The sequence below is a fragment of the Protopterus annectens genome, chromosome 14.part0 (assembly GCF_019279795.1).
Source record: "Protopterus annectens isolate FY-2018-M chromosome 14.part0, PAN1.0, whole genome shotgun sequence".
In the NCBI taxonomy this organism is placed as follows: domain Eukaryota; kingdom Metazoa; phylum Chordata; order Ceratodontiformes; family Protopteridae; genus Protopterus; species Protopterus annectens.
The window spans coordinates 322,873,274-322,894,102 of NC_056748.1; the positions used below are offsets into that span (position 1 = coordinate 322,873,274).

Sequence of the window (20,829 nt, forward strand, 5' to 3'; positions counted from 1 at the left end):
GCTTTTATTACATGTACAAATGTACAACATTTCTACATGGCAAATTTGACTTATTCCCTGGCCACTCCTTCCAAGGCATACCTGGAAGTAAGTATGTTATCAATCTGATGTACACTCCTTGTATAGTTATTTAAAATAAATAAATACCTTTGATAGAATGGCTGACGTGTATTTCTTCTGGAAATGCTGGAAAAAAGAAAAGAAATTCAGTAAGTTAGGCCATGTATTTTTATTTGGTTAGATAATACACATTTACATTACACAGGTGATTTACTGTTGTTTCTGAGTTCATTTCCTGGTATGATGTGACATCATCTCACTTATTACTAAATTATAGTTTAAACAAATACAGTTTGTATAAAGGCCACATCCTTGTGATAATTATATTACATAAAACCTCCTGTCTTCTGACATTAAAAAGTATTGCTAATGTTTAAGAATGTAGGATTCAAAGAAATCACAAAAATGTAACAAAGTTAACATATCCTGGCTTCAAGTATTCCGGAACCCAGAAATATTCATGACCATGGGCTGAGGTTAAAATTGCTGATGGCAGATATTTCAAGATTAGTGCTCAGTAATGGCCATGGATTATTGGGGCAATATAACTATATATGTTGACTTAAAGAAATATCTCAAGATCCTCCACAGTTTTACTTTATCTTTCACCTTTCATATTAATGGTATAGTTGGCAAAGCTCCAGGTCATAGCTAAAAGTGTTTTTTACACCACCCTACTTACCAGGATAAATAATACAAAGGAGTGCCTCAGCTACAACTGACTGATCATGTTTCCTGACTACAATTAGACAACAGTAGAAACTCCACAGATAAAACATCTTTCGGTCTTCAGTTTTGGCAATGCATCACATAACAGAGCAATACTGGTATTTCTCTATACAGGTAATGTCCAGAAAACATCACCATATCATAAATCTACCTTATGTTTAAATATTTGAACATTTTCAGCCTGCCAAATCTCTAATAAAAAAGAGTTCCATCTTCTTCGAACTGTAATTTTGAGCAGTTAACACTAAGCTCCATTCACGTGCTCAATCTCTTACAAGTCACAGTTGACTCCTAAAGTGCCCCATGGACAGCCACCAGACATGGGGGGAGTAAGTTGCTAAGTCTTTCTTCCATATCATGCAAGCACGCACTCACACCTTCAGACAATTTTGGAGTTACTACTCATTATTCAGGGTTCACCTTGTATCTTCTAGAAAATGTATTCTTAAGCATCTGAACATCTCATTTTCTCATCTTTTAAATAACTAAATCAAATTACCCCTCAGTCCTCAATACTAACAGAGAACAACTTTAGTCCCCTAAAGTTTCTCACTGTATGGGAAATCGGTGCACCTTATAACATATTTAGTAAACAATTTCTGCATCTTTTCCAGTCTCACAACATTAGATAAAACATAACCATAATCCAGTAATGGTCAAATAATTAATTTGTAATTTCTGATTGTGACTACTAATCTGTAGAGCTTACCGTTCTTACCAAAGTTCAAATCACAGAGTAAGCATTTCTTAAGATTTTATTCACCTGACTGCCAAAACTGAAACCTTTATTAACACATACCCAAATCTCCATATTCTTTACTTATCTTTAATTATGTTACAACTTATAGTGGAAGTGTGTCCTAAATGTTTTCTTCCTGTATGCAACACTCTGCACTTAGATTCATTAAAACAAATCTCATGCAATTGTGCCCAATAGTTACCTAAATATTGCTGGAACTCATACTGGTCACTAATGGTTGTAATAATCTCTGATATTTTAGCATCGTCAGTAAATTTCCCAATTCAGCATTTATTTGATATTGGGAAAGAGGACATAAATACAAGAAGCAAAAAGGTCCAACAACCAAACATTGTTGGACAGCCCTACCTATCATCATTTCTTTAGATTTGAAACCCTAAATACAAACTCACACTATTCTGTCTTTTAACCATTTCTTTAGCATTCTAATAGTATATTCATTAAATTTCCTATTTTCTGATGCCTTTACAATCTGATGGAACTCAGTAAAAACGCTTTAGCCAGATTAAAGTAAATCATATTCATCTCTATATCATTATCACATTCATGGCCACTCACTAAATTAATTTATTTAACAGTTCTAGGGAGTGTGCCACTATTTCCACTACACTTTAGGGGCCAACAAAAATCACGGAAAAGAAGCACTACAGGTTCAGGAATTGCACTTTCCCATGAGCCCCTAGTTGAACACACACCCTTGCGGAACAAAAACAAAGACAGAAAAAGTAGCTGTTAAAATAGATTTTGATTAAAAGGTTATGTAAGTGCAACGTCTCTCAATAAATCAGTTCCTCCACTCTTACCACTCACTAAATGACCTTATTTAACAGGTCTAGGGAGCATGTTGCTTTTTCTCAACACTTTAGAGCCTTAACAAAATCAAGAAAAAGAGACACATCCGCATACCAAAACTAGAGTATGCAGTTCTACTTATTTTTTTCTTAAAACACTGAAATGCTATAAATAACACAAGATAATATGTCACTTTATTTCTTTTTCTTCCCCAGGAAAACATTACTGTGTTATCCTGAACAAATTAAACCACTTGCCTTGTGGTTGGTTCTCTCTGTTAGTCTCTTCATTAATTCTTAAACTTCTTAAATTTGAACACCACCCTCCGTTCATGATCAGTTCCATGTAGAAATCAGTAGGCACTCATTGAGATCACAGGAGGAAGTCACCATTGTTCTTACATAACTTTCACTTGATTAAGTACTTTGTGAGTGGACCTTTGCAAAGCACCACCTGCTTCACGGAACACTCTAGTATCTGTCACAATATTAGGAACCTGAACAGTCCTCCATTTCGTAAACATCCTTTTGTGGCATTTCATGCCTTCATGGCTCTCTGCAGTCCATGTACAGACTCAAGGTAAGGTTGAGATGTGGCTGTAATACTTAAAGATCATTCTATGTAAATAATTTAGTAATATTCATATTTGGTTTTAAGGTAGTTAGTATTTCATATGGTTATCAGTTTATCTGCCTTCCTGTGTACCTCGTCAGCCTCATTCTACCATCATTACTCCAGCTGAAGTGTTGGTCCAGTTTTAGCTTCTTTACCTACATTATTATGATCCTTTAAATTAATAGATTATGTGTATTAACTCCATTAATTTATTTGAACATACAGCATCATTCTTACATATTTGTCTGTTTGCCTCTATGCTTATGTTGTGGCTGAAAAGCGTCACCTTACAGTCTCCTTACCAGATTAGCAAACAGTAAAATAAATGAAAAAAATAAATCACTTAAGTTAACAAAGCAATTGAAATGTACAGTAACACAATGGGGTGAATTAAGTTTATTTTGGGCACTACAAAGTTTTCAAATCATGGGCCCCACCATTTTTTAGACCATACATAAATGCACATGTTCCTTCCAGATTGTTCGAAATGTATACTTGTGTATTAGATTGTTTAAAATTATATTTGTTCTTTAAGAAAGCAAAACTTGTTTCTGTTTATTTTAAATGTAGGTAGTTTCAAATTTTTCAAAACAAAACATTTTCCATCAAGAAGTTAAACAACATTTACAAACCAATAACAACAAAATTATATTTTGCAGAGCATTTCAGACAAAAAAGAATTAGATCCATTTGAGTATACAGACCTCAGATATCTTAAAATACCTTACTGTGATAAAAAAGTCCACAGTAAAGTATTCAAATTTACTTTACACAAATGTATTCTAGCCCTGCAAAATCAGACTAATGACTGATCATGGCAGTAGGGTCAACCATTCTCATCCATAAACAGTCCCTGTCTGCAGACCAACAATTAAAACCCTATAGTTGACTGTGTGCATTGAGCACCTTATTGTGGTAAAATAAATAATACTAATTATGGACACCATAATGTATTTCATATTTGCTTTACATAAACACACAACAGCCACAGTAAATCATTCAAACTTATTTCACATGAATACAAACTAGTCATGCAAAGGACAAAGTTTAAACTAAGTAAACAGCAAGAGGGTAAGTTGCTTTCATCTACAGACAACACACCAAGCCCTAGTCAGCAGTTAAAGTCACTTTGCTATGAGTAGCTCATCTGATTGTGACAAAAATAATACATCTTAACCTCTTAGCACATGAATTGGGGCAAGGCCAAAATAATTACAGGCAATTTCCAAAATCATGGATAGAGTTTAAATATTATCTTTGTATACTTAGAAAGTTGCTACAATAACAGTTCTGTGTATTAATGTACATTTTTCTAAGGGATTTAAAATCTAAAACTTAAACATCTGTCATTATTTAGTAATTAATACAGTCTTGAATTATTTGTCAGAAAACCGCAAACTTTGTGAGGAGAAAAACAAAATTATGAGGCAAAATCAGGGGTAATCTGCAAAATAAGAGACAATTGAAAGCTATGTAATTTCAGCATTGTTTCACATAAACAGTAGTTACAATAAAATACTCCAACTTATTTCACACACATGGATACCAGCCCTGAAAAGACAGGCTGTTTAAATTGATCAACTAACAACAGGCAAAGCCACTTTTATACACAGCATTCACAACCACTTTCCAGTGTACACATCATTTAACTATGATAAAAATAATACAACTCAACCTCACAGTACAAAAATAAGGGTCAAAGCTAAAAATAATGAGGTATAAAGACCCCAAAATTAGGGACAGAGTTTAAATAGTGCTATTATTTGTTAGAAACTTGCTAGAAAAACAATTTTTGCACTAGCATTCATTTTCTGAAGGATGTGATGTCTGAAAAGCATATGTCTAACATTAATTAGTGACTGCAATCATCAATGGTTTGCAAGAAAGCCAACATTTTTATACAGAACAGACCAAAGTATGATACAAAATCATGTAAAATCTCAGAAATCAGGGAGAATTAAAAATTTGTTTCATGCATATAGTAGCCACAGAATAAAATATTCCAATTTATTTCACACAAATGTGCAGCAGTCCTATAAAGCCAGGCTGTTTAAACTGAAATGAGCAAACAAGAGAATAAGTTACTTTCATCTTTGGAAAGCCCCCGCCAGTTATAGCCAGTTTTATAACTGTGAAAAAATAAGAATGAAACAAGAGGGAACATTATTTTCATCTACAGACAGCCCCTCTCCACCCACCCCTTGCAGCCACTTTGCTAACTGTGATAAAAAAGACAAGAGGGTTAGTTACTTTCATCCTCAGACATCTACCTCCCCACCCACCAGTTATAGCCACTTTGTTAACTGTGATAAAAATAATGGTCACATAATGCATTTCAACAATATTAGATACAATCAGTAGCCACAATAAAATATTCATTCTGGTTTGCTTCACACTATTCACATTATTCTTGCAAAGCCAGCCCAGAGTAATTGAACAAATAACAGCAGACAGTCATTTTTCATCCACAGGCAGCCCCCATACCCAGGACATTATAGCTACTTTATTGACTATGTACACACCACAGATGCCCGAGAATGGTAAAAATGATGAAATAAAATACACTACACAAAACATATTTCTGCTCTGTTTCTCATAAATACATATCTAGTGGCCACCCATAGCAAAGCATTCTCATTTTCTACAAAGGCATCCACTGACTGCCCCTATCTGGTTACCTACCAGGATTAAAATTAAAAACTTACTCACACTACTGAGGTCCACTGCTGCTCTTTTAAACCAGAACATTTGCTGTCTGCCATCCCAGTGAATTACAGGAAGGCAAGGAGTAGAAATTTTTGGCTGCTTTGGGCAGGGTTGTTGAAGACAGGTTATTAATGAATTTATTAACTAAAAACAACTACTTATTTTGTTAGTGATTATGTTAAGCATATAATCTAAATACTTGTTTTGTTAGCGATTATTATGCTTAGCACATAAGCAAATTAGAATATTTTAGCAATTTAGTCCATAGCCACGCGTTTAAAAAAATAATTAATTGCAGATACAGAATAGCTGGTAACCCCCCCCCCCCGAGCTGTTGGCCCCAGGCAACTTCCTGAATAACCACTGTTATAATCCACCACTGGTAATATGGAACAATACGAAATCTGATGAGTCCAGACAAAGTTCTGTGTCCAACTGAATATGCTTGCACTTTTTTCAACAGTATTTTATTTTTCAGACAACTTGATCTAAAGCACTGTTTTTTCATCTTGTGCATAGGCTTCATGGTAGGCTTTTTTGCACTCAACAATAAAGTTGAGTTCTCTCAGTTTAATGTCTTGAAGTCTTTTGGATTTTTAATACCACAATGGGGATGAACTTCGATTCTTGAGTGAGGGTATAATCAAAGTTCATACAATTAGCACTGATTCTATCTTTGTTATTAACCAAAAGTACTCTTTGCAGTACATGCAATGTGCACAGAACTGACTCCTGCAATTCATATGGAGTGACATATATTGGTAGCATATCTAAGTATGACTGTAGATTTTTTTTTTATTAGACTTATTTCTGCTACTACTATTGGAACTGTCTCAGTATCTTTCTTCCACTCAAGACAGTTCCAACAGCAGTTGGAGCAATGGCTCTCCTTGTGGTGAAAATGATGGCTCCAGATGTCAGTCATGCTGTCTGCAAAAATACTTCAGCATATCTTACTGAATCTGCCCTTTCAAATGTGCTGCAGACTACCTTTAAAAATACCCCTTTCCAGAATTCTTTAAGCCTATGAGGTATTCAAACATGAGTCATTCTTTTCCTCATCTCCTTCATTGTGACCCAGCTTGGCTCGTTCTGGCTTTGCTCACAAAGTTTGTGAAGCAGACACATTTCAAGTGAGGCAGATCTCTGGTGGAAATGGTCCATTCTTTTCATGTTTCAAGAGATGTAGCTATCGGAACTAGACATTGGCATCAATCCGGGAGTATGACAGTGAACTACAGAAGGAAGAAGCAGTTTACTGACTAGTAAGGCGCAACATATTGTGAGTAGCTAGTAATTTACTTACACCTTATCTGGTGCTGTTATGAGGCATATCTTACAGGTTTAAACTGTGTAACAGATAAACAACTCTCCCATGATCTGACCTTTGAAGTGTAATATTATAATAAGGCATCAATCATCATCTTCTTTCGGCTGTTCCCGTTAGGGTTCGCCACAGCGGATTACCTGTTTCCATTTATTCCTGTCCTCTGCATCTTGCTCTGTCACACCAACCACCTGTATGTCCTCTCTCACCACATCCATAAACCTTATCTTAGGCCTTCCTCTTTTTCTGTTACCTGGTAGCTTCATCCTTAGCATCTTTTTCCCAATATACTCAGCATCCATCCAAACCAACGTAATCTTGCATGGTTCAAATTATATTTAAGATGTGTCTTGTGTTGATGTTATCCTCACCAGCTTAGGTATAAGCTGACCAATCAGAAATTAGTGTTTTCCTACCATTGTATAATTGTTGTTACTACTCTGGAGAAAAACTAGGAATATGCAATGTAATAGATCAAGGTTATTTTCTTTACAACGAAGAAGTTTAAAGCACCATGCTTGCACAAGTACACAATATATAAATCAAGTAATACACAAGTATGAACTACAACTTTTTTGTTTGTTTAGTAAAACAACTTAGGATATTTAACATTATTATTAGCTCAAAAGTGAAAACAATTAACTGGAAGAAGTCAGATACAGCTCCTGAGGAAGGGGTGAGGCCCTGTAACTATAGAACCACGAAGTAACTTACAGTCTGTATTTCAATAAAATGAAATGTTTTGAAATATGGTTTCTGTGAAATGTTTTTAAATATAATTTCTGCCACAATCTGAGTAAGATTATTTTGCTGCTAAATGTATCCATTAATGAACACCGACAACAAAATTAGTGTTTGTAGACAGAAGCAAGCATTGCAGTCCAAGTTAAATACTTTGCTAGCCATGCAAAGAGACAACTATCGAAAGGGCCATATTTAGGCTTTACGGGAGCAATGTGAATGTAACCATGTTGAACACTGAACTAACAAAAAACAGCTTTTCTTCATCTATGAACCACAAAAAGAATTACACTGTTACCTTTATAATGTATATGGAATGACTATATCCCTTTCATAACTGCTTTCACCAACTATCCCCACCCCTATGCAATTTAAGAGGAAAAACATATGGACAGCCCCTTAACCAGACAAAGCCTGTGGGTACGACCAGATCCCAGTTAAAGATACTCTAATTAAACAGCAGGGGAGCCATTCTTTTCTAAAGGCACAGTGAAAGTAATGTGTAACTTAATGGCACTCCAAGCTTTGGATCCAAAATGGTACACATAAAGAATATACATTTATTTACAGCTTATCCTAAACTGATAAAATATGTACTGCGGTAAAGGGGTTTGGGTGGATAACATACCATTTAATTTAAGAGTCAGATGTGTAATTAATTTCAAAGGTGTGCACAGCTGCACATAACTGCAATCATACCAGCACTGCTCTGTTTCTTGTAAATCAAAAGCAGGACCTCAAACCCAAGACAGAAAATGTGATAAAATGAACACTAAGGTTTAAAGTTAGAGTTAAACACAGAAAAAATTGAAGAAACAGATGCACTAATGTTAGCATGGGGGAGGGGGTTCTTATTAATGCTCTCTTCTAGATTAATGCAATCTTTTGCTTTAAAGTGTATTTTTATTCATTTGGGGGATACTACAAAAAAATAGAAACTATCTACTTAATTATTTATTAAGAAAATGCAAGAGGAAGAAATCCAATTAGATCCAAGTCTTTTAATTTAGGTCTGATGGCTTTAAGGAAAACACTCCACTGAATATGCCAAATGGCTAAAAGAATTTTGTAAACAAATACTTCATCAGTGAATGCAAGTTATGGCCAACAAACAAAGCTGCTGATTGAAAAATACATAATAAATAATAACACTGTGGTTTAAGAGATATAGAGTTGCTAGCATTGTCAAACATAAACATACTACTGATTTAGAGAACCACAAAGCGACTATGTGAGATACTTTACACTCAACAGGCACTGAGAGAAGCATGGATTACATGGAGCAGAGGCTGGAATGATCCATTGTTTCTACACAGAGTAGTTCTATGTCATAGTTTTATAATAACCTGCAACACTGCAGAAGGGTGTGGCTATACAGTTACAACACACTCATGCTGCTGCCAATTCAAAGCAAGCTACCGTCCACAAGGCAGGACAAAACCTAAACGGGGATACTGCAGCATCACTTAAAGTGACTTTATTCTACTGCACAATCATGGTGCTGTGCTTACGGTTTTGAAACTCTGTTGTATTCCACACAATGCCAAATCAGTATGTATGTGGCATTTGACTTTCAATTAATTCGGTGCACTTTACATTTCTCCTCCAAACTGGTTAAAAGAGGATATGTGCCACTCTACAACTGCCACACATGTCTTCAACAAAGACAACTGTCCTGGGGAGTGAAGAAACAGATTTATTTATTGGAAGTTTCTTAACCGGGAAAGTCCATTGGGCCAAGGGGAGCCCTTTTCAATGTAGGCCCAGGGAGAAAAGCTCCGCAGTATATATTTAAATTTACAGAAAAAAATAAAAATATAACAGGTAGTTATACAGAGATTAAATAAAGTAATAGTTTAAAATGTTTGCGAGCAACAGATAATACAAGAGTGGTAAGGGTATAATACAGTATGTTTAGATGCAAACAATTGATGGTCAGCCAGGAAGCATCACAAAATACAGGAATAAGGATATAATCAGTGGCAGATCCATGAATTTGCAAAGGGGGGGGCACAGTCTGGTAAGTTAACTACCAGGGTGGGAAAGTGATGCCAGAATGCTGTTTAAGGCTAGAGGACATACCTGCCCGGGACACATAATCACCGAGCTCAATCAGGTCCCTCTTCATATAGTCCAGAGAAGTACATCTAAAGTCATTCACGCCAACATGGACTATGACAGAGTCATAACAGTACCTGTTGGTGAGAGACTTGAGTGCATGTGTGATATGGTGGACTCTGGCACCTGACAAACAACTAACCGTGACTTTCTCCTTATCCAGCCTGGTAAGAGGCACATCTGTGTGTCTCACAATGGAGTCTCCTATGACTAATATGTTGGGTTTATGGTGAAGCCTTAGTGACTGTGAGGCAAAGGTGTGTGGACTATGCATGGTATGTGGTGTGGAGAGCTGTGGAGATTGCATGTGTTTTTGCCTCAGAGGTCTCCTTTGTTTGGGTATGTTTATATGGAGGACCTCCACATATGTAGGTGTGTGTTGTGTAGGTGTGGGTGTTTTTTAAGGTGTAGTGATTGTGTTGCAACCTTTTTAGTGCCAGATCTACTGGATTGAGGGGGAGAGAGCTTGAGAACTCTTATTTATAGATACATTTCTAATATGACGGCTGGTGCAGTATAAACTCTGTTCATATTTGTTCATGCCAGTAACCTGAGTGAAGTACAAAACACATAAGGGCAGTTTTAGGAGTAATTGAACATTCATGCATTTTTTTCACTTGTAATTTTGTGTGACTGTTCATGAGAGAAAATGACAATAGCTAGTATTTGATGCAATACAAAATGTAGCTTAACTAATTGAAAACTCCCCCTTCCCTCCTAAAGTATCACTGTAAATATTTGGTAATACAAGAAAATAAAATACAGTACACAGTTCTAACAGTATCTTGACCATGGATAAGTGCAAACCACATTGCTGATGCAAGCATACAAATATTTCAAGCACAGGCAACAATGCCCTTCTAGCCTGCCAATATACCAAAACAGTTATTCACATAACAAGTGTCAGGGTTGTTCTTAGAAATATCTAAACTAGTGCTTGCTTTAATGTACTTTTGTAATCTGTTCCATGCATCAGCTACTCTCAGAAAGACAATGAATACACTTCCCATTCCTACAAAATCTTCTACATAAGTTTTCTGATGATTCTCTACTACTTCTGATAACTCCAAACATTCCTATAGATAATATTTTCTAAATGCCCTATACTGAATGAACTTTCCTCTTGAATTTCTGTATGAGATACTGTACAAGTTCAGATGATTTAGGCTTTCAAAATAACTTAAATTTTCATACCCATTAATGTCATTGGTATAGTTCCAATGCACTCTTTCCTATTTGCTGATGCTTGTTTTCTTATAAGATTTCCATATTGTTATTCTATACTCAAGTCTAGGTCTAATGTAATTAACAAAAATTTCATCATTTCTGATTTCCTAGACTTTATAACCATTTTTCTACAATCTACAGTTGTATAGCTATTATTAAACAATTTGCTGATATGATTAGGAAAAACTCAAAGCTGGATCTAGCCATATACCTAGATCCTTAAATGATGCTATAGTTTCAATCAATCAATCAATCAATCAACGTGTGCTGTATTTACTTCTACTTCTGGTAAATCTCAGATGCTTAGTTTGCCAGTACATTAATCTCCTGGGTCCAAATGGTCAACTTAGTCAAATTCTTTTGTAAACATGCCCTATCTGTAGCCATATCAGATTACCCATTTACAAGTTATCTGCATTAATACTGTAGAACATCTCAGATAAAAAAAGATGAATCTGAAAGATTCAATCTAAACAAGTATGGAGCTAAGACAGATTCTTGTTGGATACCCTAACAGTAACCTAGAATTTTACCTGTTCAATTTGTGTATGATACTTGCCATGTCCTATTTGTAAGTGATGCAGCTATCCATCTTATCAAGAATACATCAATATCTAGTTGCTCTAATTTATTGATCAGTGTTGTGTATGACCCTATCAAATGTTGAACTTAAAATCTAAATAAATTAAATTAGAGCACATTTTTTTCATTTACAGCTACTGTATTGTTATAGAACATCATTTTACAAGCTGTTTATAGAACTATTTTCAACATATGCATGCTGATATATGATTTCAAAGTACATGCTGTTCATATTATAACATTTTATCCAAAATAACTCTTTTCCATTTATTTTGTATGGTTTTAGGTTTGTCCAATCCCCCTCCCTTTAAGTTAGATTTAACAAATGCATGTCTCCAATCTTGAAATCTCCCCATATTTAAATGGCCTAGTTAATAACTGATACAATACTGTAAATTTCATGTCATTATTAATTCCATCTTCTCCATGTGCTTTACGCCAAGTGTTGTGTTATCTTAAAACCTCTGATTGTCCAAATACAATGATCTTTAAAAGTGAAGTATGTGATCAAAAACAAGAGCACTTCTTTGTTTACTTTTCAGAGTATTCAAGCAGTATACCCATACAGTGTACTTAATGGGTACCTTTAAATGGTTCTGGCCTTATAAAGAAAATCAGTAGATCTATGAGAAGCAACATGAAATATGAGGGCTAAACTGACAGCAGTTGAGAAGTATAACTGGCCACACACCGCAAGTGACAAATAATCTACACAGATGCTTAAGAGATACACAGCTACTGGACAGAAGGAAAGGAGACAATATACTTTGCAATAATGTCATTTTTCACTTACTATACACATGGCATATGTGATTTGCACGGGATGTTAACAACTTCAGATGTGGAAAAGTGTGCTAAAATATGTGCACAGGGTATTAACAACTTCAGATACAGAAAAGAGTGCTAACCAATTTTTAGAATTCCACAATAAGCACACAGGGCCACGCCAATGAAACCAGCAGAAGGAGGTGCTGCGATCACTGGGTCATGGGGGCAGTACACATCTGAGATAAGCAGTGCATTAGCTTCTGCATAATTTCAGAGCACCCATCTCTTGCACTCTGCTTCATATGGGTGGGGGCTTACTTGATCCAAAGTTTAAGCCTTCAAGACTTAGAGCAACACATTTCCCCTGAAAGTCCTTCAAAGGCATACATTAATTTTTTACAGAATTGCTGATTTAAACTGATAAGTAAAACATGTAATCTAAAAGCAAAAAGATGCAATCATGTACAAACGATGCTCTGCATTTGTGGACAGATACTAACGCATATCTAAATAATCCCCGTATTCCTTATTTTGTAAGGGCTAATGGAGTTTGCCAAAAGCAATGACAATTTTATCTGTATTTTAAAGTTAGACAAGGCAGTCGCAATCAGCAAAATGGATCACAACCACTTTTAAAATGCACAGGGAATTCCAGCATTGGATTTGTATAATATTGCAGTGTGGTATAAATAAGTGCATTGGTATTTCCAAGGTGTACAAAATGCAGTTAGTTGCACGTTTTATCCCCTTAGAATTTCACCCATTAAACAGCTTCCAAAGATTTGCAACTTGCATGAACATATAGTACAACACTAAGGGTTTTAACACATCACAGCCGTCACAATATACTGTACAACAGTTATAGTCCATCAACAAATAATATCAAATGTCCACGGCACATAAACTAATAAATCATACAGTATGCTATACAGCTATTATAGCACAATTACCTCAAAGCAGATCACTCGTAGCAGTTAAAACTTGAATAAGATTGTCTTATGACGATTACTGACAGCTCTCTCCAATGTGTCTAAATTACAAAAGGAGATGCAATTGGACGAGGACTGTTATAAAAAAATTCATCTGACTGCAACCTCCAATCACATCTCTGATATATTTGGTGCATTGGTGACAGGATTCTTCGGGAACGATGTACCTGATTTCCAAAAAAAAAAAGTTGAAAAAGGGGCCGGCATGCGCCCCTGCTCTCATGCCTAAATCCGCCACTGATAATACAGTATGTTTAGATACGGACCATTGAGGGTTAGGCAGGAGGTAATGCAAACAATAACAGTACTTCAGTAAAAGATTCCAAGAAGAAATGTACATAAACACCCCCTTTGTCCCCCCACCCCACATGTGGCTGGCAGAAAGCATAACTGAGCTAGGGTAGGGCAGTAAGAGAAAAAGAGGAAGAGTGAAGGTGGGGGCTTAGGATGGGTGAGAGCAGGAGGATTCCCATGAAGAGGAGAGATAAGAGTGCAGCTGTGCCTTGAAAGAGGAAAGATTTTGTGAAGTATGGATGAGGGGAGGGAGTGAATTCTATTTGCATGCATATTTGCATGCAAGGGAGAAGGCTAAAAGAAGTTGGCCTGGGCTACGTGATGGTTTGTGTACAGCAAGGAGGTTTTGATTGTTAGAACTGAGGGTGCGGGTGGGGAGATGCATAGTGAGGATGGAGGAGAGAGAGGGGCAGTCAGAAGGGTTGAAAATGAGTTTTTGGGCAGTGGAGAGTTGAATGTAAGACAGGTAGTGAGGGTGTTCCAGCTAGTTCAGGGAGTGTAGCGAGTAACAATGGTGTGAGAGGGATTTAGAGCCAGTAGATAATATGTCTTCACTCCTGGACAATGAATGAGATTATGGTAGCAAAGATGCAGTGTGACACATAGACAGGAGATGAAGAAATGCATGTCAAAAAGAAGCAAAATGGAGTAAGGGGGTGCTGACTATATAACACAACCTGCAATTCATTTTCTAGACAAGGCAGTGGTAAAACTTCAGACTTAGTGGATAAAACACACAAATGTGTATCATAACCAGAAAACAAAAAGAAATGATAGCACGGCTCAGTACACAAAGCACTAGGGAGACCATACATAGATGGGCAGACTCAATATCAGTGGCTATAAGGAAAGGCCTGTTGCTGGACTATGTGTACCTCACTGGCAGATAGAAAAAAGAGGGTGGTAGTATAGCAACTAGGTAGTTATAGTACATAAAATCACTCTAGACTGCAAGCAATAAAACAATTTAAAAAATTAACTGATGTAGTAGTCTTCAAACTAAATCAAAATGTGAATAGTTGTTCAATTAATTTAAAAATGCTTTTGTATTTTGATTAACTGGGGAGACAAAAGGGTTGGACAAATGCAGAGCTGGCATAATGGTTAAGGTCTTAATCTCACAGATACAAGATACCTGGTGTGATTCTGACCTTTGGTTATTGGCTAGGCTTGTAATAGTCTGCAGACTGATAAAGACTAGTAGTGTAAAATCTTACCATAACCATAGATGTCCTTCTCTTCCATGTTTCAGTATTCCAAACCCTTGGGTTATCTTCTGCTAGCTACCCGAACATCTGGCTAGTATATAAAACTTCTAGTCACTGCTAGATACATGGGACATCTGACATTGGCCAAGGAAGTGTGGGCCATAAAAGTGACATCTGCATGTAGTTTTCCTCAGAACTGAATATCCCAGTCAGACTCCGGTCCCAGGATAGCTGTATAAGTCCTGTATCATCCAAGAAGGGACATTTAATTGAAAAGGGGAGTAGGAGAGAGGGAATGAATACTGCAACATGGAAGAGAAGGACATCTATGGTTATGGTAAGATTTTACACAACTATTCTATGTCCTTCTATTCTCATGTTGCAGTTTTCCAAACTCTTGGGTGAGTGCCAAAGCTCAAAGGAAAGAAGAGGGGGTGGCATGGAACTGTTTTCTCTGAAACCATGTAAGACTGCCCTAGCAAATCCCACTGTAGATCTGGAGATATGATCCAGTCTGTAGTGCTTAGTGAAGGCATGGAGAGATGTCCCTGTAGCTGCCTCTAGAACGGAAGCAGTATCCAGTCCTTTAAAGAAGGCTCTAGATGAAGCCATGGCTCTAGTGGAGTGGGCCTTCATTTTTGAATTTAGTTATTTTCCATGGTAGGTGTAGCAAATGGATATAGCCCTGGAAATCTAGGCAGAAATTGCCTATTTTGTCACTACTTTTGCCAGAGCCTGGGGTGAAAGGAGACAAATAATTGCTCTGACTTCCTAATGGATTTGGTCTTGTCAAGGTAAAAGTTAAAGCTGTCTGTGAACATCAAGGGAATGCAAGACTCTCTCACTGTCATTCTGTCGATGTGGGAAAAGGTGGGTAGGTGAATACCTTGGTGTAAGGACAACTCATTGACTAACTTGGGCATGAAGGATGGATTGGTCCTCAGGGTCACTCTATCCTTGTGGAAGAGGAGAAAGGGAGGAGTTGCAATGAGGGCCTGGAGCTCCTCTAACACTCTCCTGGCTGATGTCTGGACCACCAGGAGCACAGTCTTCCAAGTTCAGTGTTTCAGGGATGCTTTGGATGTTGGTTCAAAGGGAACAACCGTGTGCTTCTCTAAATCTTAGTTCAGATTCTATCACCCACAGAGTTAGGTTCAGCTATTCCCGGTGGGGATGAATTAGGGATCCCTTGTCCTGTGTGAGAAAGTCCACTCTGTGAGTTAACTTGCGATGACTGCCCTTGGCTAAATGCAGAAGGAGGGAGAACCAATGCTTTCTTGGCCAAAAGGGAGTCACCAACAAGATTTTGGTTTGTCCCACTGGATTTTCAGTAGAACTTTTTGAAAGAGTGGGAAGGGGGGAAGGCATAGAGAAACAACCCCTTCCATGAGATTGAAAAGACATCTGTCTCCCTCGCTAAGGGGCTGGGCAGCCTGGTACAAAATAGTGGTAGTTGTCTGTTCAGAGGGGAGGCAAACAGATCTATTTGTGGTGTATCCCACTTGTGGACAATGTCCAGGAACACATCCCTGTGAAGCATCCATTTGTGGGATTGTGACATAGACCTGCTCAGAGTGTCTGCCTGAGTGTTCGGTGCTGAAGGGGATATAAACTGACTGCAGGAAAACTCCCTGTTGGGCCACCAGTTCCCATGCTTTGAGTGCAAGTCTGCATAGCAAGTAGGATTTTGTTCCCCCCCTGTTTGTTCACATACCACAGAACTGTAGTGTTATCTGTGAACAATTTCAGGGGTCCTTGTTTTACGAAATGTAGAAATTTTTTAAGGACTGAGGCAGAGGCTGCAGATCTGGCAGAGGCTTCTGCAGCATCATATCTGCATCTAATTGAATGAGTTGTGATTTGAGAAGACAATGAGATTTGGCTAGATATTTGAGCCTTGGCAGGCAAGTCAGGGAGGAATACCAAAAGCTTAGTGATTTGAGCTAAAAGGGCATACTTAGACATATGTATCTGGTAATTTACTGCCCTAAAGGCCAAGGTACAGAAGTGTAAACTTTTTTGCCAATGCGCTCCATTGTCTTACTGTCCTTGTCTGTGGGAAGGACAGAGGTGGAGGGAAGCAATCTTGATGGTTTATCTGCAGAAACTGAGACAGTGCCAGGGTCAGCAGCAGGGCATTTAATCAAGAAATTAGTCCCTTCAGGGACTTTACAGAATCTGTCAAGCCTTCAAGGGGCAGGTGATTGGGAATCTGGATTCACACAGGCTGCACTGAAAGCATCCAAGAAGGCTGGTAAAACTGGAGGAATGGCAGAAGAAGCAAGACTGTCCATCTGCAAGAGCTCATAGTATCTTTTTTGGACCTCTGGCATTTCAGCGGAATCCCACTTAAAATATTTTCTCATTTTTGAGATGGTCTCACCAAAGGTGAGGTCCTCTCCTGGGGAGTCTGTCTCAGCACAGTCCTCCTCTGGGAAAGCATACCCAAGAGGGAAGGGCACCTGTTACATATAGGAAAGGGAATCCTCTGAAGAGGAGTCAGAGGAATCCTCAGCTTCAGGTTGGAGAGTGTCATCAACCTGAGGCCTGAGACTAAGGAGAGGTGGGGGAGCCAGTGAAGAAGCAGACATTGCAGGCCTTAGGGCCATAACAGCATTAAATAGGCTCTGTGGAAAGGCCTGCCAGTCCGGTTGGCTTTCTGCAGGAGGAGAAGCATGTTTAATCTTTTGCTTATTTTTCAGGGAAGCCCTAGAGGGCATAGGGGCTAAGGTGGGCCTAGATTCTGTTTGCTCAGAAGCAGTGGAAGAGCCTGTCTGGACAGCCTTAATGAGCCTAGGTTCCCCCTCATCATCGGCGGTCAATGTTTGTAAGACTCCACGGACGTGCTTTCCACCCTAGGTTCTGCAGCCTCCTGAATGGTACCTGCTATACCTATTTTGGCAGATTCCAAATGTTCCTCCAGGTGAATGTTGGCCACAGGGCGGACATCAGGTGGAGGAGGTGCAACGGCACATAGAGGCCTGAAAACTTTGGTCTTCTTCTTAGGTAGCTCTACGGTATGACAGCCCCTCCATTGCAAAAGCCAAGCGTTTAAGATGCTGGTTTTGTAGGTAACTATTAAGGGCACGCAGACGACTGCAGAGTGTCTTAGGTATGAAGGCCTGACAGATCGCACATGTTTGATGGTCACATATAAGCCCTAAGCAGAAAAGGCAGAGCTCATGGGCATCCTTATGGGGGATCTGATGTCCGCACCTGCACTTTCCTTTCCTGGATGACATGAACCTAAATAGGCATGCAGTGACTCAAGCGAAACAAAAAACTGGCCCCAACAGGGTATTTATCTTTGAATTCAAAGATCTGATGACAGAGATGGCGGGAAAAGCTGATGTTCAACTGGCGGCAGAGAAGTTCTGAGGAAAGGTATGTGCAGACATCACTTTTATGGCCTACGCTCCCTTGGCCAATGTCAGATGACCCATGTACCTAGCAGTGACTAGAAGCTTTTGTATACTGGCAGGATATTTGGGTAGCTAGCAGAGGATAACCCAAGGATTTGCAATACTGCAACATGAGAAAAGAAGGACATCTTAGTATTTACCTATGAACTGCAGTGTACAATGATTTGACTTCACTTAAGTTTGATTACTTTACACCACTGAGCTACTTTGAGTTTATACTTTTAATTCTTTAATAATTTATAATGCACTCATTTGCTGCAGAGTGAAGAAGACATTCAAAGATGTAGAGTCATAGCTGAAGGCAAGGATGGAGCAAAAGTATGATGGACTTACTTAAGCCATAACAAGAATGTTCAGGTAATCATGGACCAAGGGAACATTTAAGAAAACAACAAGTAAAACAAAATGATAATGTACAGGTAAAGCTGGCTCAGGGTAAATGCAATAATGCACTTCTATACCAAAAGTGTGATACATACATTTAACAGCCTCTCAGAGGAGTTCGGTTTGGGGTGTAAAGTTCAGAAACTGAATAAATAAACGGGTCTATATTACAACTGCAAAAGTCCTAAACAGCGAATGCAGAATCATCGACACATATTACCTGAACTGCGAATACACCGAACACCCTAAACTACGAAATTCAAAATCCCGAACCGTCATAGTTGTCCAACCCCACCGCATGCTACATACTACCTACCCAAACAAAATAAATAAACCACATACATACACTAACCAAAACCCTACTTCTAACCCTACACTAAACCTTACATACATTACTGTCTATGCACTTACCTTAACCCACACCCCACCCCTAAGGTCCATAACTATCTCACACTTACCTTACGGAGCTATACCCAAACAAAATAAATAACCCACACACATACACTTAACAAAACCCTACTTCTAACCCTACACTAAACCTTACATACATTACTATCTATGCACTTAACTTAACCCGCACCCTAACCCTAAGGTCCATAACTATCGCACACTATTACTATCTATACACTTACCTTAACCCACACCCCAACCCTAAGGTCCATAACTATCGCACACTTACCTTACAGAGCTATACCCAAACAAAATAAATAACCCACACACATACACTTAACAAAACCCTACTTCTAACCCTACACTAAACCTTACATACATTACTATCTATGCACTTAACTTAACCCGCACCCTAACCCTAAGGTCCATAACTATCGCACACTATTACTATCTATACACTTACCTTAAACCACACCCTAACCCTAAGGTCCGTAACTATCACACACTTACCTTACGGAGCTATACCGCAGGAGGGCCAACCATGACGATTCGGCATTTTGGATTTCGTGCTTCAGGACGATCGATGTTTTCGCATTTCGACGTACATGTATCAACGTTTCCATATTCGGGTAAGTGGACCTTCGCGATTTTAATAGGGAACCTAAATAAACAGTGGGAGTCTTAGAGAAAAATATGGAATAAGGAAACAGGCTACACAGGGTCCGTCATATCAGAGTAGAAAAGATATCCGGGCAGACTTCTCATTGTATTTTCAACCAGATCACAGTTATGTAGTACGCTGGTTTGTCAAAGCTTATCTCCTCAGTATCACACTCTTCACTGTCACTCCTACAAATACAGAAATAATGAAGTGCAAACTCTCTGAAGGAACTGTGATGAATTTTTAAACAATTTAAGTGAAAACTGCATCTTTGGAGTTAGAGCACAACAAAAGAGAGGTGATAGATTTTGTTTTTGAACTTTGCCTTTCCAGGCCTCAAATGTCTAAGCAGGTGGCTGATTATTTTCAATCCATTTGTACTTCCCTGAGTCAAGGTTTGATTAACTTTGATTCAACATATCAAACTGCATCTCTTCATAACTTTACTCATCCTATGTAATGACTCAAAGGGCTCTATTTCACTGCACTTGCTCACTTTTAATATATATTGCCATATTTAATGTCCACATTTAACATCCACATCATATGGACTTTTATTTTCATTTTGCCTACATTTGTTATATTATGCCTTTCAGTTTGTTCTTCAGATACATTAGTTAATCTCACTTCTAGGCTTAAAGACAGGGAAAACTCCCTGGTCAGTAACATTCTAGGCATACTGCATTGCATTTATGTCCTGAATTCCAAACGTGCAGTGCGTCTTTCCTGGGAACTGAAAGTGGTTACTGTCAAAGCTGTAATGTGGAGTTAGTTGATCCAACCTGACATGAAGGCAGACCATAAGACAATTGAAATAGGGTACTTTGATAAAAACAGGTCACGTGTAATGAGAATGGGGCTGCAGACTGTCAACACTGGCAGAAAATCAAAAGTAAATTCTTGTTTCTATACTTTTGCAAAGATGTGTCGTGAATGGGGGGGGGGGGGTAAGTGAGTGATTGAGTATCAGTAAAGAAGCATGCAGCAGGAAGTAAGAAACTGACCAATAAACAGAAGGAATATTAAAAGTACTTTCATTGTTAGGGAATTTGGGGA

At 38.1% G+C, this 20,829-nt stretch overlaps 1 protein-coding gene across 1 annotated transcript in view; it reads right to left on the minus strand.

Annotated features, from left to right (window-relative positions):
* The window catches only part of TACC2 (transforming acidic coiled-coil containing protein 2), a gene marked incomplete in the record, with an annotated part of 1,481,681 nt that overhangs the window by 573,205 nt on the left and 887,647 nt on the right, over positions 1–20,829 (minus strand). Inside the window, 1 exon segment of the mRNA XM_044056051.1 lies at positions 148–186. Coding sequence (XP_043911986.1) covers positions 148–186 — 39 coding nt within the window.